The sequence below is a fragment of the Hemiscyllium ocellatum genome, chromosome 34 (assembly GCF_020745735.1).
Source record: "Hemiscyllium ocellatum isolate sHemOce1 chromosome 34, sHemOce1.pat.X.cur, whole genome shotgun sequence".
Lineage (NCBI taxonomy): Eukaryota > Metazoa > Chordata > Chondrichthyes > Orectolobiformes > Hemiscylliidae > Hemiscyllium > Hemiscyllium ocellatum.
The window spans coordinates 36,519,543-36,533,065 of record NC_083434.1 but is presented as its reverse complement, the minus strand read 5'-3'; the positions used below and the strand labels follow the sequence as shown (position 1 = coordinate 36,533,065).

Here is a 13,523-nt window from a genome sequence, read left to right as displayed (position 1 = left end):
CACGGGGGAAACGTGCAAACTCCACACAGTCAGTCGCCTGCGTCGGGAATTGAACCCAGGACCCTGGCACTGTGAGGCAGCAGTGCTAACCACTGTGCCACCGTGCCAGCCTTCTATCTTCCCGCAAAACATACGCATGCGCAATATCAGGGTGGCACACAGTGAGCATTTCCCAGAGAACTGAGGTGGCAAGATGTTTCTCTTTGTAAAGAATTCCTCTGAAAGCAAAAGGGAAATAAGATCATGGTGGAAAACATACAGCTCTGAGTGGTCAGGCAATGTCAGACACTGAGGCTTGTGACCAAACTACATTTCACTAAGGCAACCTGAACTGTACCCCAGGATGGAGTAGCTAATGGTGACGCCTGTACCCCCAGTACAGGCCAGCTCAGAGAAATGACTCTACCTCAATACAGAGCAGCTCAGGATGATGTCTGTACTCCAGTATGGAGTAGCTCAGGGTGATGTCTGTATCTCAGTACAGAGCAGATCAGGGTAATGTCTGTATCTCAGTACAGAGCAGCTCAGGGTAATGTCTGTATCTCAGTAAGGAGCAGCTCAGGGTGACAACTGTACTCCAGTACAGAGCAGCTCAGGGTAATGTCTGTATCTCAGTACAGAGCAGATCAGGGTAATGTCTGTATCTCAGTATGGAGCAGATCAGGGTAATGTCTGTATCTCAGTATGGAGCAGCTCAGGGTAATGTCTGAACCCCAGTACGGAGCAGCTCAGGGTGATAATTGTACTCCAGTACAGAGCAGCTCAGGGTGATGTCTGTACCTCAGCACAGAGACCACAGTGTGATGTCTGTACCTCAGTACAAAGCAGTTCAGGGTGATGCCTGTACCTCAGTAAAGAGCAGGCAGAAGTGGGCACTGCAGATGCAGGAGATTAGAGTGGTGCTGGAAAAGCACAGCAGGTCAGGTAGTGTCCAAGGAGCAGGAAAATTGACGTTTCCGGCATTCCTGAGGAAGGGCTTTTGCCTGAAACGTTGATTTTCCTGCTCCTCAGATGCTGCCTTACTTGCTGTGCTTTTCCAGCATCACTCTTATCTGGTCAGTAAAGAGCAGCTCAGGATGATGCCTGTACCCCAGTACGGAGAACTAAAGGTGATGTCTGTACCTCAGTAAGGAGCAGCTCAGGGTGATGTCTGTACCAGGTATAGAGCAAGTAAAGGTGACATCTGTACATCAGCACAGAGCAGCTCTGGGTGACGCCTGTACCCCAGTAGGGAGCAGCTCGGGGCCCGTAGCTCAGTAGGGAATAGCTCAGGGTGATGCTTGTACCCAGTTTGGAGCAGTTCTGGGTGACGCCTGTACCCCAGTATGGAGCAGCTCAGGGTGATGCCTGTACCCCAGTACAGAGCAGCTCAAGGTGCCGTTTGTACCCCAGTGCACAGCAGCTCAGGGTGATGCCTGTACCCCAGTACAGAGCAGCTCAAGGTGCCATCTGTACCCCAGTGCACAGCAGCTCAGGGTGATGTCTGTACCACAGTAAAGAGGATCTCAGGGTGACACCTGTACCCCAGTGCACAGCAGCTCAGGGGGAGACCTGTACTCCAGTACAGAGCAGCTCAGGGTGATGTCTGTACCCCAATACAGAGCAGCTCAAGGTGACATATGTACCCCAGTATGGAGCAATTCAGGGTGGCGCCTGTACTCCAGTAAAGAGCAGCTCAGGGTGATGTCTGTACCTCAGTATGGATCAGCTCAGAGTGATGTCTGTACCTCAGTACGGAGCAGCTCAGGGTGACGTCAGTACCCCAGTAAAGAGCAGCTCAGGGTGATGTCTGTACCCCAGTAAAGAGCAGCTCAGGGTGACGCCTGTACCCCAGTATAGAATACGTTTGTATTTCAGTACAGGGTAGATCAGGGTGATATCTAACTGGAGGCTGCAAATTCATTGAGATCAGCAATGCCATTCAGGACTGGAAAAGTTCACTGTCTCTCAATCCACACACGCTACCAGACCTCTGAGTTTCTCCAGCATTCGTTCTATGGATTTCAGATCTGCTGGTGTTCCAGAGTTTCTGAAGTGTTCAGGCCACTTGTCCTTGCGAGCACTTGACTAGAATAAGCTGCTATGTTGTGCAATTTCTAGAGATTACCATGAGTAACTCATGGCATTGCTGGAAGACAGGTGGATATCCAGTGCAGAGGGTAACGTTCCCACCTCCCAGCTGTCACTTTAAGGAGACAGCACCTTCCTTTGTTGCTCTGTGTAACCTAATATTATCCAAAATCAAAATGCAACAGCTTGTTTTTATTACAAACACAAAAAGAGAGGCAGATTTTTGCTCACTGTCTCAATCTACAGTCGTGTCAATGGCTTCGTATTAACAGCAGACAGTTGATGGACACTGACTGCTGTGGACAGGAACGATACTTAAACCTAACTCCACTCCCAATCAGGCAAGGAAGGAGGGGGCAGCATTACGATGAATTGTTTATAGCTCTGAATTCCAGACTTTGTCCCCTGACTTTTTATCTCTCTGCCAAGGGTCATCCCTGCCAAATATCGAGGTGGGTTCATGGGTACAACAGCTACCAATCATTCTGAATTGTTCATTTCAGGTTTGTGGCACTTACTAAGTTACCTTGGGGATAATAGATAGGAAAGATTGAAAAAGACAGATAGACACAGATAGAAAGAGATGGGGGTGGAATGAAGAGGGGTGAGAGATAGATAGAGAGAGAGAGAAAGAGAGAGAGAGAGAGAGAGAGAGGTAAGGGTAAGAATGTAAGAGACAGTAAGAGGCATAAAGACAGTGAGGCAGAGAGAGAGAGAGAGAGAGAGAGAGAGAGAGAGAGAGAGGGGGGGGGGGGGGGGGGGGGACATTGAGGGAGGAAAGATAGGGAGATAGAGACACAGTATCAATATCCAAACCAATGTACCATAGTAACTATATCCAGACCAAAATTCCTCAGTAACCACATCCAGACCAATAGCCATTATCCTTTATTCAGCATCACACAGAAAAGAGGTCATCACCATGATCCTGTTCGAGGGAGCTTCTTGTGTGTGAATTAGCAGTGAAATTTCCTACACAACAACAGCGGCTAGACCTCAACACTCAACATCAGTCTCATCAGAGCAGGTGGCTACACAAGTGTAACGGTAAAGTTGTCGTAGACAGTATGGACTAGATGACTACTCTCTCTCACCAGAGAGGGACAACTGGTGATGGTCTAACCCAAGGGTCACTAGCCCTGAAGTGAGAGGAGAGGTTGAGAAGGAGGGTCCTTCATGGTAACCTCAGCTAATGTGGGAATTGGACCCACGCTGTTGGCATCACTCTATATCACAAATCAGCTGTCCAGCAAGAGAGCTAACTGACTCCTGCACAAGAATGGGGGCGGCACGGTGGCACAGTGGTTAGCACTGCTGCCTCACAGCGCCTGAGACCCGGGTTCAATTCCCGACTCAGGCGACTGACTGTGTGGAGTTTGCACGTTCTCCCCGTGTCTGCGTGGGTTTCCTCCGGGTGCTCCGGTTTCCTCCCACAGTCCAAAGATATGCGGGTCAGGTGAATTGGCCATGCTAAATTGTCCCGTAGTGTTAGGTAAGGGGTAAATGTAGGGGTATGGGTGGGTTGCGCTTCGGCGGGTCGGTGTGGACTTGTTGGACCGAAGGACCTGTTTCCACACTGTAAGTAATCTAATCTAAGAGTAACTTGTGGGCACAAAGGTGTTCGGCTTTCTTGAGGCAGATACCAACTAGGGTGAGGCCAGGCGGACTGGGTGAGACCATTTTTACAAATTGAAGCAAACCAGCAGAATTAGCACTGCACAGGACTGAGAGTAGACAAAGGGTGTAAATAAGGAAGGCGCAGTCAGCAGCCGGGAAATGATCAACTGGTGCTCACAGAACTCCCGAATGTCACTGACCTTAATACTTATTTAGCTACAGAGTGTTCCTTAGAAGCTGCTCAGTGTCTGGTACATGCCAATCAATTCATCAAGAAAGAGGGTGGGGTGCCCTTTGATCCCTTATCATGATTGTAAGGGACTGCCTCGGACTGGCACCTACTCCATCAGCAATGCCTAACGGAAGCTGATTAAAGAAAATCATTTAATTTTACTCTACAGGCAAAATAAAATATCTACCATTAGAGTGACTCCACAAATAGACAGCACTCACTGAATATCCCTCAGTGTACCACTAGCTACATTAATAACCAATTTATACCAACCAGTTGAGCTCATTATGTGGTTCATTTACACATTCATGCACAGGGTTTCTATAAATAAAAAGTAATAAGATCAAACTTTTAAAAAATTATCCATGACAACACCTCAGCCAACCAGAACTGACTTGCCAACCAACCAGCGTCCTTTTCTGTAGTGTCAAATGTTGTGACTGCTTCAAATTTGGCATTCTTGCATTTGTGTCCTGATGAGTGAATGATGAAAAGCTTCAGCAATATGGCCTCACTATTCAGTGATTCTGAGTACCAAGACAGTACTGAGTACCAGAATTAGATAGGAAACTAAATTTAAGAGGCATTTGGACAGACACATGAACAGGCTGGGAATAGAGAGAAATGGACCACATACAAATATATGAGATTAGTTTAGAATGGCACATGAGTTCAGAAGGTTTGGCACATACTGGGCTGAAGGGCCTGTCCCTGTGCTGTATTGTTCTATATTCTATGATGTTTGTAGAAACATAGAATTCTTACATCAAGGAAGAGGCCATGTTATCCTGATTTCAATGCCCTGTCTGGAAAATGCAAAATCCCACCTTACTGTCTGGAGAGCTGAGTTATTCACAGGTCACTTATATGGAGGTGCCATAGTAAGGAGAGTCCATGTTTTTTTTTTGGAAAACAGATTAGTAGCAACTACAATGTACCTACTTTATCTCAGTGAGAGCTGATGGCGCAGGTCCATGGGTAAGAATACTCAAAGACTCAGATGTTTACAGTCCAGAATGAGAACAACAACCCATCGTGCTCGCACCAAAGAAAAGATTTAAAGAACCTTGCTAGGGTTGGAGGAGTTTGAGCTATAGGGAGAGCTGAACAGGCTGGGGCTGTTTTCCCTGCAGCCGCGGAGGCTATGGGGTGACCCGTTATAAAATCATGAGGGGCCTGGATAGGATAAGCAGACAAGGTCTTTTTCCTGGGGTGGGGGACTCCAAAAGTAGAGGGCATAGGTTTAGGGTGAGAGGGGAAAGATTTAAAAGGAACCTAAGGGGCAACTTTTCCATGCAGAGGGTGGTGCTTGTATGGAATGAGCTGCCAGAGGAAGTGGTGAAGGCTGGTACAATTGCAACATTTAAAAGGCATCTGGATGGGTATATGAATAGGAAGGGTTTGGAGGGATATGGGCCGGGTGCTGGCAGCAGGGAACAGATTACGTTACGATATCTGGTCGGCATGGACGAGTTGGACCGAAGGATCTGTTTCCGTGCTATATATCTTCATGACACTCAGTGATGTGCAAATACCTTTTTGCTGGGTGATTCCTCCTCCTTCGCCTCCCCTTCTTCCTGGCTCAGTTTCCTTTTGACCGAGGGTCTTCGGCGTTTGGTGGGGGATGGGGGACTGGAGCCCAGTGAGCTGGTCGGCTCTTTCTCGTGGATCTTCATGTGCCTGCAACAGCAAGGGGACAGGTCTTAACATTCACAGCCAAGGCTTCATCCTGACCAACCAGACTGGAGGTTGGATCACCAGGAGCTCAGTGATTCACGGGGCCTAGTGGGCTGGGAGGAGAGAGACTGGAGCAATGTACACACCAACAATTAAACAGGGCTGGGATATACAGGAAATATTAAAGATGGGTATGAATCTCTCATTCCTTTCAGCCCATCGCATACAGGAACTGACAGTCTGACCCTTAATACAACAGTAGTCCTTTACTGAAATACAAACCTCGCAATTATGCAGATTCAGTTTTAACAAGAAAACTAAAGTTTATTACGCAAACAAAATTTTAAAAAGAAACAGAATAAACCAAACCATTTACACATATGGCAACTTTAAATCTGTGGTAAAATAAAATCCCATCCATCCCAAAAGTACTCTTTCACAATACTCTCACCAAACAGAGTTTCCTTCTCGACAGAACTTAATTCAATTGAGGCTTCAAACAATTGTCTTGAGAATTTTAAAGCCTATTCCTTGAGCCTTCATACCACTAAGCTTAGACTTTCTCAACTTCATAGTTTGAACATAGGGAAACTGAAGACTGTTGGAGGTCAGAGTCAAAACGTGTGGCGATGGAAAAGCACAGCAGGTCAGGCAGCAACCGAGGAGCAGGAGAGTCAACATTTTGGGCATAAGCCCTTCCTGATGAAGGACTTATGCCCTAAACATTGACTTTCCTGCTCTTCAGATGTTGCTTGACTTGCTATGCTTTTCCAGCGCAACACTCTTTGACCTTATAATTTGAACGCATTTTAAGATATAATGTAGCACTGAAATTTAAAGCCCAAAAGCATCCAAATGGTGGGGTTACCATTAAGTAGTTGAAAAAAAAGCTCGAGATTGAGTTGTAGTGAAGGTGTAGTTCCAAAGTAAGTTTGACGTCTGCCTCTTATCCATCTGCTCTCTCCCAGTGAACTATTCGGGATGCTGGGGACCCTGTTCATGTGTGTATGCATGTGTGTGAGAGAGTGGGGGGCGTGTGTGAATGCAGGGGTCCCAGTTCCTCCTGTGTAATCTGGATCTTCAACACAATTACATCTATTACTACACCAGTAATTAAAAAGCATTCACTTGAAGCTAACACTGCCTCACTTACATGGATGTCTGTTACAAGGGTCTATACTTCAGCTCACAGAGAGACAGCCTGAGTTCTGTAGGGGCAGCTAAAAATGATCAGGTCCCAGTTCGATGACAAGTCTCAACCTGTCACAATGAAACTGCTTCAGTATAGTGTGCGCAGGACAAGAAACTGAAATCAGAAAGTTTTCTCAACAAAGATTCACACTCAATGCAGAGCTTCTTGGCTGACAATGAAACAACTCACAAACAGAGCACACACTCCAAAGCAAAATCAAAAATGGAAACCTCTCCAAAAACAAATAAATTGGGATACTCCCAAGAAAGTGAGTTAAAGCAACCAATGTAACGAGACAGGGATCTCTGTCAGAGCTGGTGATAGTTACCTTAATTACTATTAATTACTAACTCGAACAATGTGATTACACTCCATTCTCAGAACTATTAAAACTGATTATGTATAAACAAGCCAAACAACTACAGCAACATGTATTTATGTAGAGTCACTACTCTGTTAAAAATCTTGATAGGTTTGTGGGAGCACAGTGAAACAAAATTAGACTGAGATGTTGGGCAGAATCTCGTCGATGAGCTGGGGGTCCCAGCGAGACAGATGGTGAAAGATCTCAGCATGCGGCCTCTTGACAAAAGCCCTGCCATCTGCAGAATAATCCAGCACTGGCAAAACCAGAAGAGGGCCTTCACCAGAGGGTGGGCATCCAAAGATAGATGGAGGGATAGGTAGTGTTGAGGAAGCAGGGAGACTTGGACAGGCTAGGAAAGTGGCAGATGGAATTTCAATGAGGGACAGTGTGAGGTTATGCACTTTGGTAGGAAGAATAGAGACATAGACAATTTTCTTAATGGGGAAAGGCTTCAGAAATCTCTAGCACAACATGCTTTGGGTGGATGGGGGGGGAGATTCTAGTTCAGGATTCTCTTAAAGTCAACTTGGAGGTTAGTTGGCAGTTAGGAAGGCAGATGCAGTGTTAGCAATCAAGAGGGCTAGAATACAACTCCAGAGATATACTGCTGAGGCTTTGTAAGGCTTTGGTTAGGCCACATTTGGAGAATTAAGAGCTGTTTTTGGCTCTGTAAATAAGAATGGGTGTGCTGGTGTTGGAGTGGGTCCAGAGGAGACTTACAAGAATGATCCCAGGGATGAAGGGCACGTCATATGAGGAACAGTTGAGGGCCCTGGATCTGTACTTGATGAAGTCTAGAAGAATGAAGAGGAGAATCTGATTGAAACTTACAGAATACTGAGCGGCCTGGATAGACTGGATGTGGAGATGTTTTCACTAGGAGGAGAGATTAGAACTTGAGGGCACAAGCTCAGAGTGAAGGGACAATCTTTTAGAACTGAGGTGAGGAAGAATTTCTTCAGCATGGTGATCTGTGGAACCCACTGCCACAGAAGGTAGTGGAGACCGAGTCATTGAGTGTCATTATGACTCAGGTAGATAGGTTCTTGATTAGTAAGGGGATCAAAGATTACAGGGAAAAGGCAGGAGAATGGGTTGAGAAACCTTAGCCATGATCGAGTGACTGAGCAGATCTGATGGACTGAATGGCCTAATTCTGCTCTGTGTGGTGTTGGCTCACTCAGCGAGAGCTGCCTATCAATCAGGGTCTCCCATCTACAGTGGCATCATGGAGGTGGCCAAAGCTGCTAGTGGAAAAGGACCTTCTGACACCCTCTTCCACCCCACCCACTCCAAATCCCACTGCTCTACCCCCACCCCAAATCCCACCCCTCTACCCCCATCCCAAATCCCACCCCTCCCCCAACCCCAAATCCCACCCTGCTCCCCCACCCCAAATCCCACCCCTCCCCCCAACCCCAAATCCCACCCCTCTCCCCCTGGAAAGAATAGACTAAATGGTCGTTTTCTGTGAACATCAGAGTCTCCTTCATCTAGAGAATTTGCCACCACAGGAAGTGTCTGAGGCCAGAACATTTAACGTTTTCATGGAGTTAGATATAATAGAGCTAAAGGGATCAAAGGATTTGGGTGAGTGAGTGGTAACAGGGGACGGTGTTGGATGATCAGCCATGATGATATTGAATGGTGGAGCAGGCTCTAAGGACTGAATGGTGTCCTCCTGCTCCTATATTCCTATGTGGCTATATGGGGGTTGGTAGAGAGAGGGCACCAGGGCAAAGGCACAGGCAAAGGCAAGGCACAACACCCTTCTACCAAACATCAGTCCCTCGATTAGATTCCCGACTGCCTTTGATAGAAAGTTATCCTGGCCCTGAGGTGACTCCAGGCTGCATGAAAACTATCAGCTAAGGTGCATCCTGTACAGAGACAGGGCCCATCTCCAGCTGGATCTTGCCCAGCCAGTGTGATCCAAGGCCCCGGGCTCACTTGGCTACGGCTGGGAAGACCGGCCCTGGGTTGTTGGAGTGGTAGAGATGGGGGTGTGCCCCCTGCCCCACAGTTAAATGTCCCTTGTGCCACCGAGCCTACCAATTCCCAATGGCAGAAGATTCCACACATGAAGAAAGTGCATCTTGGAGAAGGAGGGACAGGAGAAGAGGCAGCAATAAAAGACACAGCCACCATTGGGGAGCAATTCCAATTGGGGCAAGCTATAGAGGCCGAGACAACAGGCAGCGGTGTGGGGGCTGGAGCAGATTACAGAGAGTGGACAGGACAAGGCTGTACAGGGATTTGAAACCAAGGGTAAGATTCTTAATACCAAGTGGTTATGTAATGAGAAATTAAAGCCAATCAATGAACAGAACCATGTTTAATGCTGTTTGAAAGTCTGGGATATTATCTTTAAATTACCAGACTCAAAATTATGGGATTAAATTGAGCCTATAGGAAAAAATTCCAAGATAAATTTGAGGAAAATCAACAGGCATGTGTTGATATTGTGAGCATCACTTCACCGTGTTGTGATGGAGTCAATGTGTGCACTATAAATCTCCGCCTTCTCAAAACACTGTCAGGTTATGTTCGAGGTAAAATACCTTTATTGTGCTTGTAAATGGAAACGGTGTGTGTTTAACACATCACCACTGGAGCTTTGAGACGCACAAATATTTTTCAAAAGGGTGGACGCAAAGAAGCAGAGTGTCTCGGCTTTGTCCTCAGCTGGAATGCGGTGTCCACTTCCAGGCGCTACGCCGTCTCGGGGAGGGAGTCAAGACCCAAGAGATGGATATACACAGACACACAAATGGATCTACTCTCAGTCCAAGAGAGAAGGCAAAGAGGGAGCAGCTCCAAACATAATGGGCTTGGATGGAACAAATGAGGAAAGACTCTTTGCAATGACATGAAGATCAGTAATGAGAAGACACAGGTTGAAAAGTGATTGGCAAAGGCTGCTTCAGAAAACACCTCTTTTAAAGCCCAACGCAGACTGGGTGTGGGGATAATGTACTATTGAAAGATCTGACAGATGTTTATTTACAGCTCCTGTGAATACATACAGGGTCTAGGCTAACACTAAACTATTCAGACACTGGCAGTGAGATATCCTAGGAGTGGTCCCAGCAAAGACACAGATGGAGACCTTTATTCCTTGGGCTTCCCAACGTGAGGGTCAGGACTCCAACAGGGGCAGCCTGCTGATATTTTGAGGAGTGTGAATTGTGAGGCAGCAAGGGAGTGCCCACAGAGGGAAATCCTCCAACTGTGTTCCCTTTACGACAAGTCCCACTCTCATGAATGTTCGCAGCACCCTCTACCTGAAACTATATTCAAGCACGGACAACGGGGAGTGGAAGGGTTAAAGTGCAAACAGCTCAGGAGCATTTCGCCAAACCATTGGTTCGCACACTATAATATAGTCAAGATATCATGTCTCTTTTAGGTGGAGACACCACACTACTATTGCACACAAGTATTGGCTAGCTAACTCACAGTTCTTCAATAGAGCCATGCAATTATACCCAGAGTGTGGTTCTCAACATGTATCCTGTAAACATTATCTCTTCCAGTTTCTCCAATTCCCTTTCCAAAATTGCTGCTTTCACCATGTTCCAGATCCCAACAACATTCCAAGTTTAAAAGCAAAGAGTTTCCACACACAACCTAACCTGTTGAGACTCTCCGAGAGTCTCAAACAATTACCGTTAGCCGGAGAAATCAATTAGCTTCTTTTTTCAAAAATCAAACCAAGTATCTCCACCGGTTCCATGGACAGCAGATGTACAAAAGTGACCTGCACTCTACTCCCTTCAACAGGCCTCTTCACCCAGCCTCAGACTGTCAGTGGCATCACCAACACTTGGCCTCATTATTTAGGTTCAAACAGTTACTAAGCTGCAGGGGGAGAGGTTCCAGTGGAGGTGATGGAATAGAGGGAACCCTCAGAACTAGGCATTCTGACGTCACAAACACAGACATGCGGACAGTCAAACACTCAAACTCCTTATGGTGGGAGTGCAGAGATGGGGGGGATTGACCAGACATTAACTGCGAGCCATTCCCCCATTATCTTTTGTCACCAGACCCTCACCAGGCTGTTTCTTGTTCTACCCCTCCTCACTTCTTTTCTGAAAAAAATCTCCTTTGAGATTACTAGCCAGCTTTCTCCAAGGTTTCCAAGCAGGTGTGTGTACAATAACAACAACAACTTGCACCGTTCTCTATTCACTTTCGCGACATGAACATCGCTGGCTGGGCCAGCATTTATTGCCCGTCCCTAATTGCCCTCAAGGCGGTGGTGAGCTGTCTACTTGAACTGCTGCAGTCTACATGCTGTGGGCTGACCCGCGATGCCCCTAGGGAGGGAATTCCACGATATTGATCCAGTGACATTGAAGGAATGGCAATATATGTCCAAGTCAGGATGGTATTGGCTTGGGTGGACCTTGCAGGTGATGGTGTTCCCATGTCTTTAAAAGGACAAGGGCAGCGGATATAAGTGGTCATAGGTTTGGAAGATGCTGACTCAGGATATTTGGTGCATTTCTGCAGAGTATCTTGTAGATAGTACACACTGCTGCTATTGAACGTCGGTGGTGGATATAGTAGATATTTGTGGGCACAGTGTCAATCAAATGACTGTCTTGAGTATTGTTGGAGCTGCACCCATCCAGGCAAATGGGGAGTTTTCCATCACACTCCTGACTTGTGCCTTGTAAATGGTGGACAAAACGTAAGTAGTAGGGAGGCGAGTAACTTGCCGCAGCATTTCTAACCTCTGACCTGCCTTTGTAGCCACCGTATTTATAAGGCAAGTCCAGTTGAGCTTCTGGTCAATGGTAATCACCACGATGTTGAAGGGGGGGAGGTGGATTTACACTGTCACCTTCATTGTCGAGAAGTGACCTCAGCGCCCTTACTTCACAGAGAAGGAAGGAAACAAAAGGAACTGCAAGCTCTCATGCTGCCCAACTGCTCACCTGGCAAGGGTATAGCTCAGAGGATACAGAGTGTTGACCCTCCACCACTGCCTTACATCCAGAAACGGATGGTACAGATTACAGATGTGGCCCAGTGTAATCCCACAGATGAATCGCATTTTGTAATGATACACCGAATGGGTCACTCTGTGCTTGGGACGTTGGCACTCGATGGGAATAGCAATTGGGTGAATGTTAAATTCCAACAGGATGCACCTCATTGTTTTGGCACTTTTGTGTTTGACATGAGCATTCCTGAACTGACTGACAAAGGTGCTTCAAATGGTGCCTGTAATCACCATCAGCAGAGGAACCTCCAGCATCAAATCGAGAATGAAAAAGGCAGCTTTCCACAGAGAATGAAGATAGAAGAGTACTTACTTAATCAGTGCAACATTATATTCAGGAAGGGAGAGATAGTGGAAAGATGAGGGAAAGGATTGGGTGATTGGAAGAAGAAGGTGCTTCATTTTCCTTCCATCTCCTTCAAATTCCAGAAAATGGTTAGAATCCCACCAAACTGCAAACCCGGATCTCCTAACCACATGCCCTGTGCTATTTTACATCTCATTGTCGACTTAAATGGAAATAAAACACATTGTGAAGACACAATGGTGCTGGGAGTGGAGGGGGAGGCAGCCAAGGCTCCTGCTCCCAGTTTGACCACATGAAAGTGCTGTACTCGGAAACAGAGCGACGAACATCAGGACGCAACAAAGTTCCCTCAGCCCCAAGCTCTGTGGTGCTCCGTCAACCTCACTTTCTTCCTTCGAGTCACTGTGACCAGTATTGTGTCATCCAGTCACTCTGCACGTAGCTCTGTGCCACGCTGCGTTTGTGAACTCCCGGTGACCTTTCATCATATTAAAGACAAGATGGCGCCATCAGACGACGTGGGGGAAGCAGACAGAGTGGGAATGCAGCACGTGGGGACCACTCGCTGAGTTATGAGACACTCGATGCTGGGGGTGCGATTTTCCAACTGGGCTGGAGTATTAGGACAGTCAGACGAGCTGCTGAGTATTCCCAATGTTGTCCTGTTTCTATCCCGAGCAGAAGGAGGACGTGTTGTTGTTCCACTTTGATGTAGCCAGTTTGCTGATGAGCATGCACAAGGAGGACAAGCCCGGTGGTGGGGAAAGCACATTTCAGGAGGTATAGCTCAGCGCCGCCTGAATCCAGGGAGGTGCCAGCAGGTTGGAACATGTCCCACAGGGTGTCTGTACTCTGAACCATCCTGTTATTCTGGTGCTTGTGTTCTGGAAACTCACCAACCTTGAGCCCTGTCGAAATACACCAGCTCCTGTACTCATTGCTTTGAAAACATTTTTTTTCAAGCCTGTGAGTGAGCAGCCATTTTAACCTCCTCCTCCTTCCAGCTATTCTCAAATCAAAGTGTAACCTCACACAGTCAGAGATATT

At 46.9% G+C, this 13,523-nt stretch overlaps 1 protein-coding gene across 5 annotated transcripts in view; it reads right to left on the bottom strand.

The window, feature by feature from the left end:
• The window catches only part of rreb1a (ras responsive element binding protein 1a), a 226,421-nt gene that overhangs the window by 50,285 nt on the left and 162,613 nt on the right, over positions 1-13,523 (bottom strand). For all 5 annotated transcript variants that reach the window (XM_060850146.1, XM_060850148.1, XM_060850144.1 and 2 more), the window contains exon 6: positions 5,455-5,599. In XM_060850146.1, coding sequence (XP_060706129.1) covers positions 5,455-5,599 — 145 coding nt within the window. The remainder of the gene's footprint in view (positions 1-5,454; positions 5,600-13,523) is intronic.